This window comes from Cervus canadensis, chromosome 2 (assembly GCF_019320065.1).
Source record: "Cervus canadensis isolate Bull #8, Minnesota chromosome 2, ASM1932006v1, whole genome shotgun sequence".
NCBI lineage: Eukaryota > Metazoa > Chordata > Mammalia > Artiodactyla > Cervidae > Cervus > Cervus canadensis.
Window position 1 is genome coordinate 76,201,093 of NC_057387.1, and position 27,585 is coordinate 76,228,677.

A 27,585-nucleotide genomic window follows, 5' to 3' on the forward strand; every position below is an offset into this window, starting at 1 on the left:
GCAGGCTGCTTTGTAACCTGCTTTTCTCATTAATATGTCATGGCGTTGCTGAATCAAAATGTGAGGATTTTTAGTCCAAATTGATACGAAGCCAGATTGTCCTCAAGAAAGTTTGCGTAGGGACTTCCCTGCTGGTCCAGTGACCAAGACTACACACCTAGTGGAGGGGCCCCAGGTTCAATCCCTGGTCAGGGAACTAGATCCTACATACTGCAACTAAGAGTTCTTACGTTACAACTAAAGATGCTGCAGGCCACAGTGAAGATCGACCTGGCCCAGCCAAATAAAATAAGATATTTTTAAAAAAGGATGCACAAAAAAACTGAATAGTGATTATCCCTGGGAAGTAGGGAGAGGAACTTTTGCTTTTCAGTGATATGTTTCTACATTGTTGAATGTATATTTTTATTACTATGAGTCTAAATAACTTTTATAACTTGAAGATAACAATAGTTTATAACTCTAATCCAGGATGGTATCTACATTTAAAAACAACTTCACCGCATTTACTGATTAGATAAAAAAAATAGCATCCTGTTATTTTAATTTGTTTGTGAAACTTGACCTTTTTCACCATGATCATTTGTCATTTTTTTTCTTTAGTTGTTTCCAATTCCTTTGCCTCCTGATGACTTGGATATGCGTTCCATTTAATAAATACATATAACCTTTTACAAGGCACTTAGTATCTCTAGGCCTAGTTTGCTTATTATTAAAATAAGAGGAATGATGCTTAAAATTATTGTGAGGATTAATGGAGATCATGTATTGAAAGTGCTGTGTAAGCTGTAAAAAGTATATAATTGTGTTTATTGACTTTGCGTTTATTGATTTTGATTAGTTAATGGTTTTGTATAGTTATGCCAGCTTTGCTTTTTTGTATTCATTTGGAGAAAGGCTAAAAAGGCAGAGTTTCCTTCATTAATATTTATTTTAGTGCAGCATGGGATCCATAAGATGTGGCATCTGAGGACCTGGTTTGTGCTGCATTTCTGTACTTTTTAGCTGTGAGTACAGGTATAATGCACTGGACAGCCAGTTCTTTAGGCCAAGACAGAAATTTTCAGGGAACACCTGGCTGGACATCAGAGAGCTCCATGGGCTGATAAAATGTTTATGTAGACTCATGGAGGCTGTCTAGATGAATGATCATGCAAGGAAACTTGTTCATGCAAATTCTATTAATTGGATTCCCCTACCCTTCCAGTTCCACCTCTTATGGTTCTGTGAAACGAAAATTGGTCAAAATCATGATTTTAAGGCCTGAGAAGGTCTGATACGGTCTTCTGGATCATCAAAGGCAGAGAAATTTGTATTGAACATGATTTTTGTGAATTCTGCCATCTTTAGATCCCTGGAAACTTGGGTACCTTATGCCTATTAATTATCTAGAACATTGACTCTGGCTATGAGGGAAACAAGGCTGTGTAAACAACTCTACTGAGTCATAGATGATTTTCTGACCTCCTGTTTCTGACTCCAGTGTTCCCTTTTATCCAAGGACAAGATGTTACAAAAATAATTCAGAGTGACTCCCAAGGGTAGCCCCATGAACTCCTCTGTGAGGCTGCTCCACAGAGGATGATGAATCAACATGTTCACTCCCCCAGAGCTCTTAGTAAATGTCCCAGACAGACTGCCTGCCTCTTCAGCTATGAGGACAAAAGCTTTGGGAAGTTTTCTGACTCATTCACAGTGTAATTCACAGAAGAAAACCTCTAGCATCTCATTTTATTTATTTATTTTAAAGTTGTTCTTTGTGGGAGTTATGTGTACATAGTAAGGCGGGGTTAAAGTATGGATCCCTCATGTGGATATTCAAATTAGCTCTTACCAGTGGCGCTGTTTGGGGCTGTTCACTCAGTTAACTTTTATTATCTTGGGATGTTCACACCGGGGGCAGGGGGAGGTGGGGAATCTTAGTGCAGTGCCTGTATGTTCATCAAGGACTAGTTGACTCACTTAAAATGTTTTAGAAGAAGGATATTACTGTCCACAGATGAATTTAAAGTGTCCCTGTGCCTTTCCCCTGCATCTCTTGGGTCTGAAGTCCCCGCCACCCCCACATGGCACATTTTCACATGCTGGGAGACTTTCTCGTTTCTGAGGAATTCATGTGAGCCTGGGGATTTGAGTTTTTCTCTGGGGTTCTCTCCTCAAAGGAAAGTCCATACTCCTGAGTTGGGCAATTATGATCTGCTGTAAACTGGTGTCAGCTTTCTCCCTTTCCCCATTTCTTTCTGTTCTACACAGACCTTCTGTCCCCAAAGAGTTTTACCCTGCCCCCTTCTTTTGCTATTTTTTTCAGGTTTCCATTATTTGGAATGTTCCCCTCAGTCAGCTACTGTTCTCTTCCTATTTGTATCTTCCCCATTCCTAAAGGCACTGTTCAAATCCCACCTGCTCCATAGTAGTCATACTATTATATGCCTGCTGTGAGCCAGGTGTGCTACTAAGATGTATATATATTTTTTCTCTCAGAGTTGAAACCAATCCTGTCAAAGAATTGCTGTTATCCTTATTTGCCAAAGAGTAAACAATCAGAGAAAGTTAAAAAGTAACTTGATCCCAGGCGGCTGAGTGGCAAGGCCAGTGTTCTCACTCACGTCTTCTTGACTAGAATGTTTAACTCCATCGTGCTGTTTTTTTCTGAATTCTCTGGACTAGATTAACTACCTCAGCTCCCCACTGACACCTTCTCTTTTGAACAGTTATTTTGCCCTGATTGGGTGTGTCTTGTGTTTGGCAACCAATCATATATTATTATTTTGTCACATTCTTGTGTGAGTAACTCCTTTGATGATATATCTTTTCTTGCGTTCTTTTATTCCCACTAAACTCTGCTTCACAGGCTTTTCATGATGAGCTTTTGATTCGTTGGTTATTTTACCTAATGAATGATATTCAGGAGCAAGGGAGTCACTCCTTCTAGTTATAATTATGTTTATGTTTTTCTTTTTAATGTGTCTTTAACATCCTGCTGCTGCTGCTAAGTTGCTTCAGTTGTGTCTGACTCTGTGCGACCCCATAGACGGCAGCCCACCAGGCTCCCCCGTCTCTGGGATTCTCTAGGCAAGAACACTGGAGTGGGTTGCCATTTCCTTCTCCATTGCATGAAAGTGAAAAGTGAAAGTGAAGTCGCTCAGTCGTGTCCGACTCTTTGCAACCCCATGGACTGCAGCCCACCAGGCTCCTCGGTCCGTGGGATTTTCCAGGCAAGAGTACTGGAGTGGGGAGCCATTGCCTTCTCCTCTTTAACATCCTACCATAATATTTATCTTTGAAGTGCTTTTAGCAAATTATCCTCCCCTTCTCTTTTTCTACATTTTATTCCCTTTAAAGGAGAGACCAAAGAAGCTCTGCAGCTGGAATCTGTGCCATTCCCATCCTTCCCCCAAAAATACCAAAAGGAAAATTCAATGGAATGAATGAAGACCAGACACTGCCACTGAATATTTTGGTGCAACAAAATGGATGCCTCTTTGGCTAAATTCAAGTGTTGTCAAGTTTTGGCTAAATTCAAGTGTAATTCAAGTAGACAGAGGCTCTTTGATAAAAAAATTATGGATGTAGTCATGCTCTGGACGTACTTAGTACCTCGCTTTAAGGGTACACAAAAGTGTCTCATTGAGGTTCTGTCTTCTTATGAACAGAGGATAAAGTAAGTATCTTGAGAGAGAATAGCTGTATTTCCTCACCTTTTTTCAGGTTACTGGTAGAAAAATATAAAGTTGCTACAGAGGATTCCTCACCAATTCATCATATATCCATGTACTGTTTAAATCTTCAGGGCTTGGGAAGCTATCCCTCTCCCTAGCAATACCCATTGGTGGCAATATACTGAATTCTTCTCCCCATTCACAATGGTTGTTTCCATAAACTACATGGAAAAATTTGCACAGATGCAAAGCAAACAGAATGGACTTTGAATTTCTTAGTTTACTGTAAAAAGCACTAGGAGATGTGATTCTAAGGTTAGAAACTGGGGGCTGTGGGAATAAATCATGGGTAATGGCAGAATTTAAAACCTGAATCTTCCATGCTCTGCAGGGATTGTTTCTACATTTTCTTGGTCTATGGATTTAGGAGGTAACCAGCTGAAGAGCTTTCTTTGAGAAGAAACTGTATTGTGAAGTGAAGACTGAGTGTGGCAGTGCACAGTGGATCTCAGAGCAGCTGCTGGTGTGAAAACATCACAGACCGCACTGTGTGGGAGAAGGGTGACGACCAGCTGATGGTCAAAGGAATTCCAGATGAGACACACTCCACTGTTTTATATTCAGCTGACCATAAACAGTGATTATAAAGTAAATTCTGCTTTGGTAATCTTGTTCAGTCCTTTAAACCAGTGTTTCTCAAATGGTGGTTTACTGCTCACTAGTGGACTCTGATTTTGTGGATCTTGTTTAGCGTTTAAACTCTATTATTAAAGAACAAAATAGTATAGAATAGAAAATAGTGATTTGCATGTAATAAGGATATTTTTCTATGAAACTCATTTTTTTTATCATATATGCACATGTGCTGTAAGTTACATTTCTTACTGCAGACCATGGCTTAAAAAAAGTAAAGCATGGATGTTAGCATCGGTTCCTAAGATGTCAGATAATGGTGCGTAACTGTGACTGGCCTCTCAGCTGGTGCCAGACAACTTGGACAGATGGTGAGGAAGGAGAGGAGCCGTGCTCTGGAGGGAGGAGCCTGTTGACCCCATGATCAAGTCTGCTGCTTTGGTGAAGACCAAGTGGATTACTAACTGTGCAAACACGGTTCGCAGAGGAGCTTTGCCTGCAGTGCAGGCAGAAGTTGGCATAGTTGGCAGGCTATTTCAAGTCTAAACATAAAACCTGATGACAGTTTCTTGGTTGAGGAGAGGTGCAGGGGCCCATGTAGGGAAACACTTTTCTTGAGATTTCCCTTTATTTTTCTCCCCAGTGTCACTTATATTTTGAGTCACTAGTTGAGCTCCTTTGGGGTATAGACTGGGGTAGACATTGCCATTGATTGCAGTTAACATGCATTGACATTGTCCAGCATCTGAACACCCTTCATTTCTGAAGTGACTGTCCATTTTTGCTCTGAATGTTGAAGGAGGTACGGAAACATAACTGGGGGTGGACAAGCCGAGCCTCTTGGATTTCTCTGTCTCAAGACTTTGCATCTGAAGTATATGTGTGCCAAGTCGCTTACGTTATGTCCAACTCTGTGTGACCCTATGGACTGTAGCCCACCAGGTTCCTCTGTCCGTGGGATTCTCTAGGCAACAGTACTGGAGTTGGGTTGCCATGCCCTTCTCCAGGAGATCTTACCGACACAGGGATTGAATCCATGTCTCTTAAGTCTCCTGCGCTGGCAGGCAGATTCTTACCACCAGAGCCACCTGCATCTGGTGGGAAGGGTACAAATATATAGGCGTGGCTTGAGGTCATTTGTGGAAACAGCAGAGTCAGGAGTCAGTTGTGGTGATGGCTGGTAACCAGTGGTGGCCTTGCTAGAATGATGTTGTTATCAGACTGTATCTGTGTTCTTAAATCTTTCCCTTAATTTATTTTCATCCTAAGGTAAACAGAGCTGGTGTCTGTTGTTTGTATCCAGGTACCCTAAGTGGTTAAAGAATTACAGGGAACATGTTAGATGGATTTCTGTCACCAAAGAGCTTAGTACATAATAGAGGGAGGAGGTGAATATGCAGCAGACACACAAATTAGTAAAAGTTGGCAAGGGGTGGAGGGGATTCAGGGTTACTTCCTGTATATTCCTATGAGTTATAGTTACCTTTAAGTTTTGCCAGATGGCATATCTGCAAGAGGGTCTGTGTCTTTGCATCGTGACACTTTGGAACTACAAGTTGATGAAGACCTAGTTGTGTTAGGTGCAGCATAATATGATTTCAAGCATTTGTACGATAAGGGTTTGTTTGCTTTGTGACTTCTGTGGTTTTTTTTTTTTTAATCTAAACATTTTCAAAAGCCTTGACTATGTTCACAGAAAACGGATTAATGAACTGTGAGCTTTTTGAGTGTGAGCCAGTAAAAACTTACTGTAGAAGAAGAGGTTTAGAGAAATCTAGAATCTTCACAACAGCCCTGTAAAGTAGATACTTTATTAATCCCAGAGGAAGCAGGAACTTGAACAGGTTGAAAAACTTGGCTAAGGTCACACAGAGAGTAGAGCTGGGGTCTGAACCCAGGTTAGATGACTCCAGGCCTAGGCTTCTAACTGGTTCTGTTCTGTGAGGAACTGTAGAGGTTGTATAACACTTATTACACAGGATTTGAACTCCGCTTTAGAGACTTTTTCAGTACCAGGCAGTTTCTCTTATTGTCTACAACACACACATACACTCTTCTTGTTGTCTACAACACACACAGTCTTCTTGTGTCTGCAGCACACACTGCTCAGTCTGACCCTGCTTCACCTTTTCACTGTGTCTCCCTCTTTCCCGCCTGAACCCTCCTGGTCTGCCTAGCCCTTCCTGTGCCTCCATCCTCTCAGTTTTCCTCCCCCTGGCACTTTTCCAGGAGAGCTGCATCTTCATTTCTTTTTAGACTGACTATTCACGGCTGGAAACGAGTCCACTCTCCCTGGTCACTCCACAGCCCTCTCTCTCCTTGACTCCTGTAGTTCTTAACTCTTGTCTCTCAGCATCCCCTCCACATCTGATTTCTTGAGTTTTCCCATGTACATGTTCATCTTGCCAGCTCTCAATAGACTGGTGGGTTTAGGTGGATTTAGATTTTAAACATTCTACTTCTTTCGATTTCCCCCAAAGCCTGCACCTTGCTCAAGGAGTGTGGCGAACTGAAAGGGCAGTGAAGCTGGAGGCCGAGAAATGTGTCTGAACCCCATCTTGCTACTCACTGGTCGCTTGACCGTGGGAATGTTTGAAGCTGAGTCTTCTCATCTATAACGAGTTGTGAGACTCGAATGTGGTTATAGATGTGAAAGCCCTTTTTAAGCTATAAAGTACCAGGCAACTACAAGGTTTTATTGTGAAGGTACAAGTGTTTTATAAGTATTTTAGCAATGAATGGTTAGAAAGCACAAAAGATGAAGACAAGTCACCTCCACCCCCCCTTTCATCTTTGGAGAATCCACTTCTGTCACCATATTTTGACCTCTATATTCTGTGCTCTTTAGTAACACTATAGATGCATTAGTGGTAAAAGGAGAAAAAAGGGGGATAGCAAAGCATTTTGATACAGCGTGGCTTTTAGGTAAAGGTGTATATAATATATTTACTTTGACCAGCAGCAGTCTGTCAGGGAAAGCAGGCTCACAGGGAGCAGTGCAGAGAGCCCCAGCCCATCGAGCTGACATTGATTGTTTGATCATCCCTAGAAGTTTATTGTAAATGAAGCAGCACTTACGGTTCTGGGGTATTCCTGGAATTGCTGCTATAGTTAGAAGTGAGTTATTCTGTGTGGCAGGAGTGGCATATAGAAAAGCCATAATTCTGACTTGCTGACAGGGAAAAAAATGCAGATTTTGTATTTATGTCATCTTTTTGGCTGGAATCCACCAGCTTTGCATAGCATCTTGTGATGCCTTCATCAGAACAGTTTTCTGGGACTCGGCAAAGCAGGGGGCACTGGGAGCAACAGACACAGTCGCTGCTAAGGCTCTGGTGGGTGCAAAGCCCTCAGTGATGAGACTGAGAGGGAACAAAGACGCTTTCCCGGGGAAGGAGGGAGGGTGTGTGTCTGTGTGTGTGTAGAGATGAAATTGAGAGGGAAGAAAGACGCTTTCCTGGTGTTTGTGTGTGCGTTGGGTCTCTAGGAGGCTTCACGCTCGCTGGGGTGGGCCTGTTCCAGGCCCGTCAGAACTTCCTCCCCACACCTCACCCCTACCCTCCTGCCCGAGCAGTGCGGGTTAGTTACGGGCTGGAATGCAGGCAGGTCCTGGGGCCCTTCAGTGGTTTTTTTTTTTTTTTGGAACAAAAGTTCTTTTTTTTTTTGCCTTTGAATTTTGTATTGGGGTATAGGCGATTAACAAACAGTGTTGTGACAGTTCCAGATGAACAGCAAAGGCGCCCAGCCATACATACACATGTAACCATGGTCTCCCCACAAACTCCCCTCCCCTCCCATTCTGCATAACATGGAGCAGAGTCCCCTGTGCTATGCCCTGTCGGTTATCCATTTTAAACACAGCAATGTGTATATGTCCATTCCAAATTCCCCAACTGTCCCTTCCCCCAGCACCCATAAGTTAGAATGACAGTCCTTTCAGTGTCTGGAGGGAGTGGCCTGGAGTGAGATCAGTCTCCTCGGTGAACGTTAGACTATAGAAAGTACTCAGAAGCCAGAGAAGACAGTGGTGTTGGTGATGGGAGGGCACTTAAAAGCAGTTTCTATGCCCTGTGGAAAGAACAGGATCTTTGGAATCCGTCACATGTTTGATATCTGGCACCTCCGCTGATTGGCCTAAAACTTGTGCTTTTTAGGAGAATGAAGTACACACGCCTGCTTCATGCATGCGATGTTGCAGATGCTTGGTGTACACTGGAGTTCCCTCTCCTTGACTGGAACTGCATTCATCAATCTGTAATCAGTTTAACAGAAATTGCAAGCAAAGTAGGAATGCTTCCTGCCCGCTATACTCTGTGTTGGGTGCTTTATATGCATTGACTAAGTTAACTCTTAACAGCTTTAGGAGATACATGCTCTTTTGTTTTTTATCCTTCCACTTACAGCTGAGAACACTGAGGTTTGAGATGTTAAGTAACTTGCCTAAGATTACAATAGGTAGTCAGCGGGGAAGGCAGGATTCAAACCAGGGTCCTTAGGACTCCAGCTCAGACTTTTAACTGCGCTTTTGTGTCATCTGAGACTTCTGAAATGGGGCTTTGGTTTGTGACCAGGCTTTTGCTCAGAATCCATATTTATTTGTTCTTTGTTCTTCTAAGCAACTTGACAGCCCACTTCAGTCCTCTGCCTTAAAGCCTGCATTGTATCGCTTTAGCACCAACATCTTTCTGTAGCTTCATTTGATAAAAGCATTGTAGGAGCTTCAGGAAGATTTTTTTGAAAGATCTTTCTGATCTGTCGGACAAGATGCTTCTTCTCAGGTTCATGGATGATTCAGATTAAAATGACTTCTCAAGGTCCACTTGCTAGATGCATATAGAGGCAATAACACCACACCCTGAACTACAGTGATATTTCCATTGGGTAATGTTGCTTGCTTTGTTACCTTCATCTTTCGTTTAACCATTTAGCTTCTTCTTGATTGCCTGATACTGTAAAGCATGGAACGAAAGTGACAAAAGCCCCTGCCCTCTTGGAGCTTCTACTGTCGCATCAGGCCTCCCCACCAGCCTTGAGACAGGTGCCTGCTGAGATAGTTAGCGTTTAAGATCTTCAGTTTTAACATTTCTTAATATATTAAGCAGCTAATTTCAGGACATTTTCTAAATTGTAACTTTTCCTTTTCAGTTTTTCTGGGTTTATATCTTAATTCATCAACATTTTATTTGTATGTTCTACTTCAGAAATCAAAAGCTTTGATTACTTTAAGGCATCCATAAAGTAACTCACTATAGATGTGTTGGTTTCTCTAGTAAAAACCAAAATATTTTGAGTCGTGTCATTGATTTTTTCAAAAGATTTATATTTTACTTTCATTTATTCCTTGTTTAATGACAGTCCTTTCTTTAAAAATTTTTTTAAAAATTTCATGTTGGAGTATATTTGATTAAGAGTGTGATTCAGTTGTACAGCAGAGTGATTCAGTTATACATATACATTTGTCATTGATTTTAACCACCATCCAATCTATTTTTATCATGTAAACCTGGCCATGGCCTTTGGCCCGAAGTAGTCATATTCTTACCATCATATTTGCGACTATTAATATGATCTGTTTTTATCTTTGTCATCTCCACTGTTCAAAATTTAGTTTTATGTTCTTCTCTAATAGATAATTGTAGTTCAAAAGATGTCCTTGAAAATTAAACAGACTTTCTGTATCTTCAGACACTGATTTCTGGAATTTTGTGTCTTAAAAAATAGTTGTACTATCCCATTTATTGTAGCTAGTCCTGTTCAGACTCACAGAATCGAGTTTTTTTTCTGTTACTTTCCCCTCATTCATAAAGTATTAGATATTCATGTCTCTTGAAAAAGACTTTTGTAAAAAAAAAAAAAAAGAAATTGAGAGTTTACGAAAGTTCCTTGTTTTTTTTTTTTATGTACAGTAGCGTCTGCAAGATTGAACCACTAAAGTAATCCTTTATCATTGGAAGAAAGGCATTTCCTTTCAAATTTTCGAAAATTTCTAAGTAGATTAGGATGGAAGGATTCACTGGTATCATCAAAGAGCTTTTGATTACTCACTTTTATCCTTCCTATTTTCTGAGCTTCTATGTATTCATTTGAGTTGGGAATGGAATCCAGTGGATCATGTTATTTTTAAAGGGTATTGAGTGATTCCTACTGGTCAGTTTTTCTAGTATTAAAGATTTACTTTTTGTATCTTGTAGCAAGAAACTTGAATTGATTTCTTGGAATTATCCAAAGTATTTATAATTGATCTTGCTCTTTTCTTGCTTGTTCTAAGAGTTAAGCAGCTTGAGCATATTGTTTAGTTTATTTGGAAGGGAATGTTAGTTGAATGAAGCCATTGGTCCAATGCTGTAGCACCAAAAGACACTTGTCATTCTAAATGAATCATCATTTCATATGGGTCACCAGTCTTAGGTTTAAGTGCTTAGCATGACTTTTAAGTGCTATATGGGTGTGTTCTAAGTTTTTATCTTATCTTCTTACTGAATCAGCCTATAAAAACATCATAGTAAATACATATTGTCAAGAAATTCTATCGCTGATCTTGATTTCTCAGAGTTTAAACTCTAGGCTAAGCATCACAAATCGATACCATTTTATTATTCTGTCCAGTTAATACTGAAGGTCAGCTTGAAAATAGGTACAATGTGATTTCAATATAGTGTTGCTTGTAGTAGAGAAAGAATAAGGGGAAAACCAAACCCTTTCTGATTGTAGGTTTTGATAGAATCTTGGTGATTTAGTCTGATCCTCAATCTTATATGAGCCCAAGAGCAACATGACTTCCGTGTTCAAATAACATGTGACCTGATGGTGCATATTAAAATGCTTTGTGGGTTTTAAAAAGATTTACATGTTAGCCCTTCTGAAAGAGCCTGTGCCTGGTGGAACTTCAGGTCCCTTCCTGCTCTAAAAGGTTCTGAGTGTGTGTCCATTTTCTGGTTTGGGGCCAGCTTCTTATTGCTCTAAAGCATGGAGCCTGTCTTGTTGATTTCTGTTCATCTTTGGGAGCGTGCTACAAGAAACGGGTAGCAAGGCCTCAGACATGCTGTGCTGTTAGTAGGTATGAATGGGTTAGTGTTGTTCTTTACTCACACACAAAAGGCATTTTGGAGGGTTTTCTCTATTTATGCAGCTGGGGAGACAGACTGGCTCCTTCCCTCTGTAGGGTCTTTGCACATGCTCTACTTTTACCCAAACTGGTTTCTCCTGACCTCGCATGATAGCTGGTCCATCTCAGCTCAGTGCTACTTCCCTCTTGAGTTCCATACTGGATCACATTCATCATTATATGCTCTTTTTCTTTCATGGCATTTTAAGTTTTTTATAATTATGTCTTTCTGTGCATCTTTGTTTGATTCTGTTAGTCCTGTGGACTGTAAACTCCACATGAGCAGTGACCATATTGCTCTTCTTCATTGCATCCTTTGATATAGCTCAGCTTCTGGCATGAAGAACTGCTCAAAAATAATTGTTGGATGAGTCTCCTAAATATGGGATTTGAACCCCTGCTTCTGAGCCAAAGCACGGTGTTAGCATGTAGCTCATTTCAGGTTTCTGTTTTGCTCAGGGCAGGGTATCTATTTATCTAATTAAGTCAATTGGTTACATAAAATTTTGAAGCCAAAAGTATAGTGTTTTGTTGTTTGAATTTTTAAAAAATTGTTCATGACAAAATAGCCAAGTCAAAGTCATCACATTAAAATTTGTACTCGTATCTTCGGCCTGGTCTCCTGTCATTGGTTTTGCCTTATCCACTGCAGAAAGAGGGCTCCCTAGATGGTACAGTGGTGAAGAATCTACCTGCCAGTGCAGGAGACACAAGAGACTCGAGTGTGATCTCTGGGTTGGGAAAATCCCCTGGAGTAGGAAATGGCAATCCACCCCAGTGTTCTTGCCTGAAAATTTTCATGGACAGGGGAGCCTGGCAAGCTGCAGTCCATGGGATCAATCACAAAGAGTCCATTCAGTTGCAAAGACACAACTGAGCGATGGAGCTTGCACACACATTGCACAAAACCTTCCCAAAGAAGCCCTCTCCAGTATCAGTCACTGAATTAGCAGTGGTCATAAAGGTGACGTCATGCCACACCCACTGATTTTAGGTTGCTTTTGTGTGTTCATTTGTGCTGTCTCCCACTTCGACTGTAAGGTCCTGTGCGAATACTGGCCTTGCAGCCTCAGAGGTAACTCATCTCGCTTTCCCCAGGCACACCTCCACTTCTGCCATGTAATGCATGGGACTGTACTCTTCCTAAAGCTAGATTCTGATAAAATGTGTGGAATGGCCAACAGAAAACTGAGACAATAATCTCTATTAATTTGGCAGCCATTTTCAAATCATTAAGAATGGTTGCTCTTTACTTGCAAACATAGTCTTACTCTTAAAAAGAGTTTGTGAGAAGCACCAAGGAAAGTTGTTAAAACAATACAGAGCTGTGTGTGGTGGTGGTTTTGGTGGTTAGTGGTAAGAATGGGACCAGGTACTTTAATTCTGCAGAACCAAGATGGTATTCTTGTTTAGTATGAATAAGGCTTTGAGGTGAGGTTGGGAAGTTGGGAGGGCCTTTATTTGCTGCCTAAGTTTTCAAATAAAAATGACTCAAAAAATATTTCATGAATTGGAAGCATCATTGGTCAGATTTGTTCCCAGGCCCTCCTCCTATCACCATACCATCTGCTGTTTCACCGTTAAAATGAAGCCATGGCTAAGCTGGATTGGGAGGAGGGTGATTCTAAAGGAAGTGGAAATGGGAAATAAAAGTGCACACCTTTGGGTATCCTCAACTGTTGTTCACAGCCTCAGGGGAGAGAGAGGTTGTGGACAGAAAAGGTACATGGTCCTCATTCACATGGACAGGGCACTCTGTGCCACAAAGCAAAAGTTCCTGGCTTCTTTCTTGAAGCAGTGAAAATAATGTCTTGTTTGATTTTTATGCCCTAAGATGCCTCTCTGTCCTCTGTGTCCTCATCAGTGTTTTCCCTCCCCCCACTTCTTCCTCTGAAATGCTTTTTCCTGCCTGGTTTTGGTTTAGGCTGCTTCCTTAATGAAAATGTTTTCTTATTTTCTGATGCAGTTACCTCTGCAGCTGATTTATTTATTTTTCTTTGTTTTTAGCTCAGCTCTGAATGGGTTTTGAAAAGTAGAGACGAGAATCCAGTCTGCGTTTTAGGGGACATTGGACAGCCGGATAAATGCAGGTATGTGCATTTGCGTATTTAAAAGAAAGACAGAACAGAAAATAGTCTCTATAAAGAATAATGAAACTGATCCTAAACTTGTAGTACTACCTTTCTATAGCCGTTTATTTTTCTATATTGTTATTTTAATTTTTCTTCATTCCAAATGTTCCATGTGCTACTTTGGAGATTTTTTTTTTAACTACAGAAGAATGGGAAGTATAAAGTCAAACTTCCCTCATAATTCCTCCTAGATATTCACCACTGTTAGCAATTTATTGTCTGTTTTTCCAGATTGTACATAGGCAACACCAGAAGGGTCATAATGTACATACTATGCTTTTTTCATTTGGCAGTGTCACAGACATCTTTCAGCCATTGGTTCAGTTAGGTTTATGTCACCTTAACAGCCTCTTTTGAGGGAGGTCACCATCATCTTCATTACCTCCACCATAGTTTGGCCCCAGGGAAATAGCAGAGAGGGAACATAGCTCCACCCATCAACAGAAAACTGGATTAAAGATTTACTGAGCATGGCCCTGCCCATCAGAACAAGACCGTTTCCCCCTCAGTCAGTCTATAACATCAGGAAGCTTCCATAAGCCTCTTATCCTTCTCCATCAGCGGGCAGACAAAAAGAAAACTACAATCATAGAAAACTAACCCATCTAATCACATGGACCACAGCCTCATCTAACTTAATGAAACTATGAGCCATGCCCTGTAGGGCCACCCAAGACGGACAGGTCATGGTGGAGAGTTCTGACAAAATGTGGTCCACTGCAGAAGGGAACGGCAGATGACTTCAGTATTCTTGCCTTGAGAACCCATAAACAATATGAAAAGGGAAAAAGAGAGGACACTGAAAGGTGAACCCCCCGGGTCGGTAGGTGCCCAATATGCTACTGGAGAAGAGTAGAGAAATAACTCCAGAAAGAATGAAGAGACAGAGCCAAAGCAAAAACAACACCCAGTTGTGGATGGGACTGGTGATGGAAGCAAGGTCCGATGCAGTAAAGAGCAATATTGCATAGGAACCTGGAATGTTAGGTCCATGAATCAAGGCAAGTTGGAAGTGGTCAAACAGGAGATGGCAAGAGTGAACGTCGACATTTTAGGAATCAGCAAGCTAAAATGGACTGGAATGGGTGAATTTAACTCAGATGACCATTATATCTACTACTGTGGGCAGGATTCCCTTAGAAGAAATGGAGTAGCCATCATAGTCAACAAAAGAGTCTGAAATGCAGTACTTGGATGCAGTCTCAAAAACGACAGGATGATCTCTGTTCATTTCCAAGGCAAACCATTCAATATCACAGTAATCCAAATCTGTGCCCTGACCAGTAATGCTGAAGAAGCTGAAGTTGAACAGTTCTATGAAGACCTATAAGACCTTCTAGAATTAACACTCAAAAAAGATGTCCTTTTCATTATAGGAGACTGGAATGCACAAGTAGGAAGTCAAGAAACACCTGGAGTAACAGGCAGATTTGGCCTTGGAGTACAGAATGAAGCAGGGCAAAGGCTAATAGAGTTTTGCCAAGAGAACGCACTGGTCTTAGCAAACACCCTCTTACAACAACACAAGAGAAGACTCTACACATGGACATCACCAGATGGTCAATACCAAAATCAGATTGATTATATTCTTTGCAGCCAAAGATGGAGAATCTATGCAGTCAGCAAAAACAAGACCGGGAGCTGACTGTGGCTCAGATCATGAACTCCTTATTGCCAAATTCAGACTTAAATTGAAGAAAGTAGGGAAAACCATTAGACCATTCAGGTATGACCTAAGTCAAATCCCTTATGATTATACAATGGAAGTGAGAAATAGATTTAAGGGACTAGATCTGATAGACAGAATGCCTGATGAACTGTGGATGGAGGTTCGTGACATTGTATAGGAGCCAGGGATTAAGACCATCCCCAATAAAAACAAGTGCAAAAAACCAAAATGGCTGTCCGAGGAGGCCTTACCAAATAGCTGTGAAAAGAAGAGAAGCAAAAAGCAAAGGAGAAAAGGAAAGATATTCCCATTTGAATGTAGAGTTCCAAAGAATAGTAAGGAGAGATAAAAAGTCTTCCTCAGTGATCAGTTGAAAGAAATAGAGGAAAACAATAGAATGGGAAAGACTAGAGATACCAAGGGACCATTTCATGCAAAGGTGGGCTCAATAAAGGACAGAAATGGTAGGGACCTGACAGAAGCAGAAGATATTAAGAAGAGGTGGCGAGAATACATAGAACTGTACAAAAAAGATCTTAATGACCCAGATAATCACGATGGTGTGATCACTCACCTAGAGCCAGACACCCTGGAATGCGAAGTCAAGTGGGCTTTTGGAAGCATCACTACGAACAAAGCTAGTGGAGGTAATGGAATTCCAGTTGAGCTATTTCACATCCTAAAAGATGATACTGTTAAAGTGCTGCACTCAATATGCCAGCAAATTTGGAAAACTCAGCAGTGGCCACAGGACTGGAAAAGGTCAGTTTTCATTCCAGTTGCAAAGAAAGGCAATGCCAAAGAATGCTCAAACTACCTCACAATTGCACTCATCTCACACGCTAGTAAGGTAATGCTCAAAATTCTCCAAGCCAGGCTTCAGCAATACATGAACCATGAACTTCCAGATGTTCAAGCTGGATTTAGAAAAGGCAGAGGAACCAGAGATCAAATTGCCAACATCCGCTGGATCATCAAGAAAGCAAGAGAGTTCCAGAAAAATATCTACTTCTGCTTTGTTGACTATGCCGAAGCCTTTGACTGTGTGGATCACAATTAACTGTAGAAAATTCTGAAAGAGATGTGAATATTCAGACCACCTGACCTGCGTCTTGAGCAACCTGTATGCAGGTCAGGAAGCAACAGTTAGAACTGGACATGGAACAACAGACTGGTTCCAAATAGGAAAAGGAGTACGCCAAGGCTGTATATTGTCACCCTGCTTTTTTAACTTATATGCAGAGTACATCATGAGAAATGCTGGGCTGAATGAAGCACAAGCTGGAATCAAGATTGCCGGGAGAAATATCAATAACCTCAGATACGCAGATGACACCACCCTTGTGTCAGAAAGTGAAGAAGAACTAAAGAGCCTCTTGAAGAAAATGAAAGAGGAGAGTGAAAAAGTTGGCTGAAAGCTCAACATTCAGAAAACAAAAGATCATGGCATCTGGTCCCATTACTTCATGGCAAGTAGATGGGGAAACAGTGGCAGACTTTATATTTTGGGTTCCAAAATCACTGCAGATGGTGACTACAGCCATGTAATTAGAAGATGCTTACTCCTTGGAAGGAAAGTTGTGACCAACCTAGACAGCATATTAAAAAGCAGAGACATTACTTTGCCAACAAAGGTCTGTCTAGTTAAGGCTGTAGTTTTTCCCGTAGTCATGTATGGATGTGAGAGCTGGACTGTAAAGAAAGCTAAGCATCGAGGAATTGATGCTTTTGAACTGTGGTGTTGGAGAAGACTCTTGAAAGTCCCTTGGACTGCAAGGAGATCCAACCAGTCCATCCTAAAGGAGATCAGTCCTGGGTGTTTATTGGAAGGACTGCTGTTGAAGCTGAAAGTCCAATACTTTGGCCACCTGATGGGAAGAACTGACTCATTTGAAAAGACTCTGATGCTGGGAAAGGTTGAAGCTGGGAGGAGAAGGGTACGACAGAGGATGAGATGGTTGGATGGCATCACCAACTCAATGGACATGAGTTTGAGTAAATTCCGGGAGTTGGTGATGAACAGAGAGGCCTGGCATGCTGCAGTCCATGGGGTCGCAAAGAGTCAGCCACGACTGAGCAACTGAACTGAACTGAACAGCCTCATAGTGTTCCTTTGTGTTGATACTCTTAATTTTGTTTACCGAACCCTCTCCTGTTGGACATTGTATTTTCTTTTTCTATTTCAAATGGTCCCTCATCTTCTACATATATAATCATGAATACTTTCCTTATTATATTTTTATGGTAAAAGGGTATGATACCATCTTCGAATTCTTCCCCTGCTGTGTTTGTTCAGAGTCTTAAAGAGAAAGGTTTTTCTTATGTTATGAAGCAGACTCTAGCTACTGTTTTTTCATCTCTTATTTTTTGTTGGAGGGTAGAGTTGGAAGCCCAGTGCTGGTTTTTTTGTTTGATAGTTGATCTGAACCTTAAGATGAGTTACGAGCTAATCTTTCAGCCTGGTCTTTGAAAAAATTTGAACTTCAGATTTACTTTGGTGATTAAACAGGTAAAACCAAATGCCTCTTAGTTTGTGGCATTGAGGAGTACCTGGTTTGTGTCCTTCCTGTAAGTATCTCTTCATCAGGGCAGCTAATAGACTAAGCACAGGAATTTGATGAAGAGAACTGACAGTGGCTCTCCTTCTATAGCTTGGTTTGGGTCATTCCGCAAGCCCTGTGCTAGGCACTGGTACAGAGATGGACAGCATTGTGCTTGTCCTTAAGGAACTCATAGCACGAGGGATTGAGAGAAAGACAGACATGAGAATAAGAGGATCGTAGTTCAGCGTGCTCAGTGCAGTGTGGTGAGTGTGAGAGAGGGCATCTCACTCAGGAGGTGGAGAGGTGGGGTGGAGGTTCATTGGAGGCTTCCTGCAGGAGGTAATATCAGAGCTGAGTTCTAAAGAAAATTGAAGTTTGCCATGAAAGGGATAAGGTGCAAAGGTACTCCTGGTGGAGGATCAGCCTAAGCAAAGGCAGGAAAATGAGAAAAATTACATTGGTGGTGGGTGGACTAGGGGGTGGGTAATAGGAAGATGGCAGCTCTGTGGATTTCAAGCCTGAAGTAAGAGACTGAGGGTGATGTGAGATGAGTCCAGTGAAGCTAGCTAGCCTGTTGAGGGAAGGCCTCTGTTAGCAGCTTAGAGTTGGTCTCTAGATTAATGGGGAATCTTTAGAGGGTCTGATGTGTGCTTTGGGGGCTAAGTAGGCAGGAGGAAAGTAGGAACCTGGGGTCAGAGAAGTTAGTTTGAGGCCGTTGGTGTTGGGGTGAGGGGGAGAAAGAACACCTGAGACTTTCTCTGGTTCCTCCCTCTTTTCTCTCTGCACCCATGGTTAAGTTGCTGAGGTTGTCTCTTTGATTCTAGTTGTTCTCCCCACCAAGGGGGCTCAGGTGAGTAACTTATTTGCAAACTTCTCACCAGTGGGTTCTGATCTTTGAAAGCAGGGCTTCTCGCTCACATTCTGGTGCCACAGAGTGCTGCCCATCGACCTCCCCGTCTGTGGGGTGAAGGGGCCTGGCTGCACTCATTAATTCTCGTGATCTGTCCATGTGGTTTATGAACACGAGTCTGTAGTCCTTTTGTGTGCACTGTCTCAGAGCCAGCCCTGAGTGAGATTCTAGGGGCATGAAGTAAGGATAGTTAATGCCCTCATTGAGCTTGTCATTTACTGTGAGATAGACATAAAATTAAAAGGCAGTGTAATTTGTGCCAGTAGGTCTAGTGGTAGCAGGAATATTAGTAACATTAACATCAGTGGTTCCAGAATGAGGCACATTTTTCAGCTACAACTTGTGTAGAAATAGAGAATATAAATTTAGGTCATGTCTACATCACTCTGATTTTTGAGAATATGGTCTGACAATAATTTATTCATTAGGGTGCATAATTGATTACCTTCCATGGTTGCTTCTGCTGTAAGCTCCCATGCATTTGATTTTCAGGGAGGGGAGGGGCAGGAGGGAGGTCCTTATCTAATAACCATATCTTTCTCCTTGCTTCCCTTCAAAACACTCTTTGACCAACTTTTAGTACGTAGAATGACCATGTAATCTCCTTTTCCTTCCACTCCAGTATCTAAATATAAAAGAGGACTGCAGTGCCATGGCCTTCTGTGCTAAAATGAGGAGCTCCAAGAAGGCGGAGATGAATCTGGAGGCCCCTGAGCCGGGGGTGGAAGTGCTCTTCTACCTGTCGGACAGGGAGCCTCTCCGGCTGGGCGGCGGAGAGTACACGGCGGAGGAGCTGTGCATCCGAGCGGCGCAGGAGTGCTGTGAGTACCAGCGGCTGCCCGGCAGGCCCCGGTCTCTGCCCCTGGCAGCTCCACCGGGGAGAGAGAGGGCTGGGTTCTGTGGCTCAGCTGTTCTGCCCAGCCTCAGCCACTGACTGGCATTCAGCCTTAGGCCGGTGAATTTAATTCTAAAAATTTCACTTCTTACTGTCTTCACTGCAAGGTAACTTATTCCTTCTCTGTCATTAATGGGGGTCTGAGAAAATGATGCTTAGTTTTCTAATTTCCCCTGTATCTATAAAATTGGAATGTCAGCACTAAATGAATAAAGCACAAAGTTATAAGCTCAGTAAGTACCATCTCTCAATATGTTAATAGTTTAAAACTTCTGAAAAGTGTGATCTATCCTTAGGCTGCCATGGCCTGCCTCTTTTGTGCCTGACACCCTCCTCCCCACCCCAGCGATATCGTGATGCTAAATTGAAGTGAGAAGTTAAGTGTCACTTTGTGGCTTGGTCAGATTGCCAAGTTGTGAAAAGGAAGGACAGTGAAGCTGTGAACAACACAATCCTTTTTTATATTTATATATTTTTAAGTGAAGCTTCTCTTCCTAAAGTTAGCCTATTGCCCTCAGAAGGTGGGAAACCAAACTAACAAAATAAAGCCACTTTCATTATCCTCTAAACCTCGGAGTCATTGGCAGTTTTTGCCTACCTGCTTTTAAATGACAGGTAAAGTTAATTGATAGAAACTGCAATATCTAATCCACTTGGAGCTTGGTGATGGTTGTACAGCTTTGTACAGCTGTTTTTTAAAAAATCAACTCGTTTCATCATGGTGGATTCAGTAGCTATGATGGCAGGTAGCCTGATCCATGCTTTACTTACATCATCTTTAGTCCTCAGAGCAGCTCTGAGGATTATTACAATGGGGGTGGTGGGGGAATTGTATGGCTGTTTCCAGAATAAGCTACCTTGTCTTAGAGCCAGCCCTGAGTTAGGTTTGTCTAGAAAACCCATTTTCTTTCTGATCTGTCTTTCTGCTTAAAATTCTTTAAATACCAGAGTTGAAATAAAACGGGAGAGGTTGGTGTGACAGCAGCTTTAAAAACATTTTTTCCCCTTTCTCTTGAGATTTGGTTTATGGTGTTTATTCTCTTAGCCAAGCGTCTTGCCATTAGCATAGCAGGTATAAACCTTAGTTTGTTAGCAAGGATCATTTGTGCAGAATTGTTGGGCTGCAGTTAGTGAGAGGTAGAGGAATTGCTGTTTCAAGAGATGAGAGGGAGAGCCTGTGAATATGAAGACAGACTCAGCCCCTGTATCCTGTTACTCTGGGCTCAGGGTCAGTTTGGGGCATCAGTTTTTAAGCCCAGTCTGTAGAGGATGATTACTAGCTTTTGTAACCAACTCAGGGGATTGTTGCAGAAATTAATACATGAATATGGAATATCACAGATTCTTGTAGCTATTATTATTTTTATGGTACATGATGTTTTGGGGGCAATATTCTCATTTTTTTACCAACATAGATAGGATAGATTTTTGTTCTTTTATCTCTCATTATTTTACCCTCCTCGGTAGCTCTATCTGGGTTTGAGTGCCAGTCTTGCATTTTACTAGTTGAACAACCTTGAATCAGACTAAATCTCGGAGTTTCTTTATCTGTAAAATGGCAGAAATAATACTTAACCACAGGAGGTATTAGGAGAATTAAAAGATAATAGATGTGTAGAGTATGTTAGCCTCATGCCTGATACTAAGCCCTCAGTAAATGTTGGTGCTATGTAGATATTTTTGATCTTCTTTTTAAGTAGTGATATATTCTGAATCAGACCTGGGATAGAGTTGTAGACTTATCTATTTGATTACAGATAAATTATGCTTCAAATACGTGTTTTCATATTCAAATACGGATATCTATAAAGAAAAGCCAGGTTTCCAGGCCAGTCCACAGAAGCCAGTTTATGAATGAAAATCCATTGTTTACCTGAAATATAGTCCTAGTAATACTGGATCTAAAAGCCATTTACCATGGTTCCCAAGGGAAAATGCTCTTTGAAGCTTAGCTCCATCTCCTCTGCTACATGGAGTAGTGTAGCTCCATGTACAGTTACTGAAGAAGTAACTCCCAAATAACTTGAGAAACAGAAGTTGAGGTATTCAGCAGAAGCATGAAGAAGCCAAGAAACCTGTAACTTCTTAGTGTGTGCATGGGAGAGAGTCCCTGCCTAGGTGGGCAGGATCAGTGGGGGTACCAGTCACTGTCCATCTGTCTTCACGTATCTGAGTTGGGAATCAAGTACCAGCTACCTCACGTTCCCCACCTCCTTTTTTTGTTTTTTTCCCACCACATAAGTTCATTGTATCTTTGTTTGAGGCCTGACCACACATGAAAATATCAACAATAATTGATTATTTATAATCATTCTCCTACTTCCCCTACACTTTTAGGTTACAGGTGTGTGTAATTTTAATCATGGGCTCAGAAGTTGAGTGGAAAGGTACTTTCCTGGCCTCATCTCCCTAATCTCTTCTAACATTCTTACACCAAAGGAGGTGGTTAGTTGGATAGGAAGTCAAGGGAGCACTTGTAGGGAGGCAAGGCTACCTGTTGTCAACAGTTATGTTCTTGCTAGTTGGCTGTTAGTAAAAAATACTTCAGTAACTATACAGAGTACCTTAAAAGTGTATTTACCATTTATGGTAATAGATTTTAATCATGGATAATCACTTTGGTTATTTATTCTAACACACATTTCACACGCTACTGCCAGGAACTTATTTGCATGTTTAATGTGTAATCAAAGTATGTTAGAACTGTTTAAACACTCTGTAGGAGCTAGATCAAGGATTTCTCAAATTCTAAGAGTGCTTCTCACTATGATTAGCAAGGTGCACAACAGGTGGGGTCTGGGACTCTCTCAGATGGCCTTTTTTTCTTTGAATCAGGATTTGGTAAGACTGTCACAGACACTGTAATGAGAAATATTATTAGACTTTTATTTTTAAATGGTTTTTTACCTGGTTTGCCAGGTGCTATAGTCCATATTCCTGGAGAGCCATAATTTTTTATTATTATGTTTAAAACTGCCTGATTGTGCATGGTTGGAAGTTGTATTTAGCCCTAAGAGGATGCAAATATGACTCGGATTCTTTCTGAATGAGAGAATTGCTGGTCTTTGCGTATGCGGTGCTTTGAAAAAAGATGGCCAGATCTATCTGTCTTTAATTTGCTGATCCCTTCTTCACTTTTGCCCAGGTATCTCTCCTCTGTGTCACAACCTCTTTGCCCTGTATGACGAGAGCACCAAGCTCTGGTACGCTCCGAATCACAGCATCACCGTTGACGACAAGACGTCACTCCGGCTCCACTACCGGATGAGGTATGGCTGCCTGCCAGTCTCGCCTGTGCAGGGACGCACGACCGTCAGCCTGGAGACCTAAGTCACTTACCAAGAGGCAGTGTAGTCATTTTTGTAACCTGTAAGGTTTGTATTTGCTTGCTATGAGAAAGGACTTCTTCAGTATTTGGAGAACAATTCAAGATGAGTTTGATCACCTTCCTCTGTTGCATTTTAGAAAAGAAATCATTAAAAAGCAGAGGGTATTTTGAATAGACTTAGTACCTTACAGCAGAGTTTTTATTCAGTGAATTATGGTCATGAGTTTAGAGAGTTATGACCAGAAATTTTTTGAGAGAGATAGATGAGAATAGATAATATCAGCATATATACATAACCTAAGAATATTGTTTTTAGAGCTGTAGTTTGAGATTAATCTGTATGTTCTAGGTCATGGTATAATAAAATGTTTCTTAATATATAATCTGTATGTTCTAGGCCATGGTATAATAAAATGTTTCTTAATATATAATCCGTATGTATTAGCTCATTGTATAATAAGATGTTTCTTACTAGAGAGCTTGAGAAACACTGCCTGAAGTGGAAACCTAGAAATCCTAGCTTGGTCTTGTTCTAAAGAGGTGGGTGTTTCAATCCACTGCCTGAGGACTTTGGTCCAGTGGGGCTATAATTTTTCTTCTAGTGAATATCTTATCTTTGCTCCCATATTGTAGACTTTGTTAAGTGTCACATAGTCTCCTAAGGTGGCATAGTCAGTACTTCATCGCTATAGTCTCTTGAGTTTATAAGCATGTTTGATCTGTATGTTGAATTGGAAGTATATTTATTAGATACTGGTTAACCACAAGCTTCCCTTTAGTCGGTAAAGAATCTGCCTGCAATGTAGGAGACCTGGGTTCGATTCCTATGTTGAGAAGATTCTCTGGAGAAGGAAATGGCAACCCACTCCAGTATTCTTGCCTGGAGAATCCCATGGACAGAGGAACCTGGAGAGCTATAGTCCATGGGGTCACAAGAGTCAGACACGACTTAGCAACTAAACCACCTGCCACCAGTTAACCACAGGTTCACACTTGTATTTAACAGAGAAGCTGATAAATAGGGTGAATCCTTTTTGAAAAGGATCTTAACGTACCTAGAGGGGATTTAGTCAGTGAGTTGGCTCAGGTGCTACTGGAACGCAGGGTCATGTAGAACAGCCTGGAGATCTCAGAGGCTCTCCACAGTATCTTAACTGCTATTTCCGTTGAGAGGTCAGTAGAGTTATCACCATTCTGCAGTGGCTGGATGTTTTTCTCAGCGGAAGCTGAACCAGATGTACGTTCTTTGATAATCATCCTGGGCTGACTTTTCTCCTCCCTCCTTACTCACCCTTGGTCTCACCTTGAGAGGTGTGTGTCCTGTGAGATTTCCTGCCCCAGCTTTAGGGAAATGTTCATTCCACCCAGCTGAGCCTTCTGGCTAAATTTGGATTTATTTTTCAGAGTGTAATCCTGTTCCTGTGGCCTGGGGGTTGGCTCTGCAACCCAACATTGAAGCATGTATTTGTAGCTTGAAGTCTGGGAAGGAGGCTTGTCACTCAGTTCTAGTTCTTTCCCTCTAGGTTTTTAGACTCAGAATCTAGAATGGTAGAATATGGGACTTGGAAGGGACCTGAGTTTGTCTGATTCAGCTCTTCCTATTTTTTAGGTGGAAACTGATGTCCAAAAAAGACAAGTGAGTTACTCAAAGTTACATGCATAGTGACTTGTCTTGTTAGCACTAGAATCCTCTTGGTTGGTCATGTGAATGCCTCATGAAAAACTGTCTTTGACAGCTCCCCATTTCTGTTGGGTATTCCCAGGTGGTGCTAGTGGTAAAGACCGCCCCCCCTCCCCCGCCATTGCCAGTGCAGGCGATGTAAGGGACCCAAGTTTGATCCCTGGGTTGAGAAGATTCCCTGGAGAAGGGAGTGGCAGCCCACTCCAGTATGCATGCCTGGAGAATCCCATGGACAGAGGAGCCTGGTGGGCAGCAGACCATGGGGTTGCACAAAGACGGACACACACACACGTTACTGCTAGCTGCCAGGAAGTTCACGGCTGCCTCACTTTTGGCACCTTGACTTTGTACCTGACACTGCGCTTCAACAGGATATTGCCTTGTTACCACAAACTCTTTGAACTTGGAAAGATCCCACCCTAAGCTAAAACATTTGCATTACAACAGACTACATAATTTTGAAACCTCATCATCTCGCCACTAAAGAAGGTGTAATGTGAAAATAAATGTTGGTGACTATTTCAGTGGAATCCCAGCTCTATTTTGGGCAGTATTTTTGTACTTTAATTATAGTTTTCTGCTTTTAGATAATTTTTTAGCTATTGTTTTATGATTTATCTTAATATAAGACAAACATACTCTTTATTCCTTTTAAGAAAAATCATATTTTCTTGCTTTTTTATCTAAATGAATTTCACTGTCCATTAGTCAGGTTCTATAGAAACCTAAAGAGAATTTGTTGTATATAATATCTGTACATAAGCTTAGACTATGTAATCATCTGTAGTATAATTTTCTCAAAAACTTGCAAGGAAGGCGTATCTCTCATTGGTGGGTCTGTCTGTCTGATGATCCCTTCCTCCCTCCTTCCTTCTGGCAGTATTCTTCCACATCATCCTGCAAAGGAATATAATAGTCCATTATCATACTACATTTATTTAGGTCATCCTTAATTTTTTTCCATTAGCATGTTGTAATATCAGGAGTTGGTGGCCCAGGTTTAATAATTAATTTTGAAAGGAGTGTACAATTTCTGTCTTGAGGGTACTTACTGGTTTTGTCTTATTAGCGATTAGGTGGGTGTTGATTTTTTTTTTTCCCTGAAACATTTCCGTTGTTACACTTATTTATATATTTTTCTTGAAATATAGTCAATTTGTAATTTGTTTCATATGTACAGCATAATGATTCAATATATTTTTTAAAATACTTATTTTTTGGTTGTGGTGGGTCTGCGTTGCTGCACGCAGGCTTTCTCTAGTGGTGAGTGCGGGGCTGCTCTTTGTTGTGTGCGGGCTTCTCACTGCAGTGGCTTCTTTTGTGCCGTGTGGGCTCTAGTCACGCGGGCTTCAGCAGTTGTGGCAGGAGCGCTCGGTAGTTGAGGCTCCTGGGCTCTTAGAGCACAGGCTTAGTTGCTCCATGGCATGTAGCATTTTCCCAGACCAGGGATCGAACTGGTGTCCCTTGCATTGCAAGGTGGAGTCCTAACCATTGGACCACCAGGGAAGCCCTGTGATTCAGTATTTTTTATTTAAAGTTGTTACAAAATAGTGGCTATATTGCCCTGAGCCATACAATAGTACAATATATCCTTGTTGCTTATGGAAGATGTTGATTTCGACAGTCACTAATCTAAAGGTTTTTTCCATTTTATTGTCTTATTAAATAGAGAGCTATCAGTCTCTGACTATAGGCAATTTCCAGAGATCCAGCCTTGTTTTAGGCTCACTTCAGCCTTTCTGTAGTGAAGACATTGTACATTGCCTTATCTTGTTGAACATCTTACCAGAAGGCTTCTAAAGCAAGGCCATTTTCACAGCACTCAGATGGCAACCTTGGAAAATGTCCTCATTCAGCCCCAAGGGGGTATGCTGGGTGCGTGGCTCTTTATCATAGAGTCTCAGCGGGGATGTGGGAAATCCATGGTTCCTACTGGTTCAGGGAAAATCTGTGGTCAGTTCTGCTCTTTCAGACAGCTTCCTCCACCCTTGACATCCCTTTGCCTCATTAGCCCAGGTAATCTTCCATGCGTGCTGCATGCTAAATCACTTCAGTTGTGTCTGACTCTTTGCCACCCCATGGACTGGGGCCCACCAGGCTCCTCTGTCTGTGGAATTCTCCAGGGAAGAATACTGGAGTGGGTTGCCATGTCCTCCTCCAGGGGTTCTTCCTGACACAGGAGTCGAACCCTCATCTCTTAATGTCTCCTGCATTGGCAGGAAGGTTCTTTACCACTAGCACCACCTGGGAAGCCCAGAAGTGAAAATGTTGGTTGTTCAGTTGTGTCCAACTCTTTGCAACCCCATGGACTGTACCCTGCCAGGATCCTCAGTCCATGGGAGTTTGCAGGCAAGAATACTGGAGTGGGTTGCCATTTCCTTTTCCAGGGGATCTTCCCGACCCAGGCATCACACCCGCATCTCCTGCACTGGCAGGTGGATTCTTTCCCATTGCACCACCTGGGAATCGTATCTCTTTGTGAGACGCCTGCTTTGAGCCTTTGTGTGTGGAGTGCTTGGCACACAATTAGCACTTGGAAGCTCTAAGTTACTCTCTTCATCATCCCATTTAGACCTCTCACCTGTCTCCTCCCAGGCAGGACCCCCCAGAACTTAGAGTAGATCACTAGCTTATTGTATGAATGATGAGAATGCTCCATTTTGGACTTCCCTCAGTGGTCAGAGGAGTCCGCCATGGCCTTGTCCCTCTTTTTCTGCCCCAGCTTCAGATTTCCTGCTTAGCTGCTGGAGCTGGTTCACCTCTTACTTTCTGCCTTCCCTGGGCAGCCAATCCTAGAGGAGTCCTCCTGGCCTGTGCTCTGTTCTGCCCTTGAAGAGCAGGCTTCTCAGCCTGGGGGCAGCATGGATGCCAGCCTCTTGGGCAGCTGAGAGCTACAGGCTTCTACTTTCACATGGAAGGGTATGGACGGGGACAGCCCTGTAGCTACGGTTTATGCTGCATGTGGACTCTGTAGATACATGGCTTTTTTCTGCCTGAGAGAGAGATGCCAAAGGCCACAGTCAAGTTATT

At 41.9% G+C, this 27,585-nt stretch overlaps 1 protein-coding gene across 2 annotated transcripts in view; it reads left to right on the forward strand.

The window, feature by feature from the left end:
• The window catches only part of JAK1 (Janus kinase 1), a 244,595-nt gene that overhangs the window by 169,715 nt on the left and 47,295 nt on the right, over positions 1 to 27,585 (forward strand). For both annotated transcript variants that reach the window (XM_043461071.1, XM_043461070.1), the window contains 3 exons: positions 13,405 to 13,487; positions 19,274 to 19,472; positions 22,692 to 22,815. In XM_043461071.1, the coding sequence (XP_043317006.1) occupies positions 13,482 to 13,487; positions 19,274 to 19,472; positions 22,692 to 22,815 (329 nt within the window). In that variant the 5' untranslated portion in view covers positions 13,405 to 13,481. The remainder of the gene's footprint in view (positions 1 to 13,404; positions 13,488 to 19,273; positions 19,473 to 22,691; positions 22,816 to 27,585) is intronic.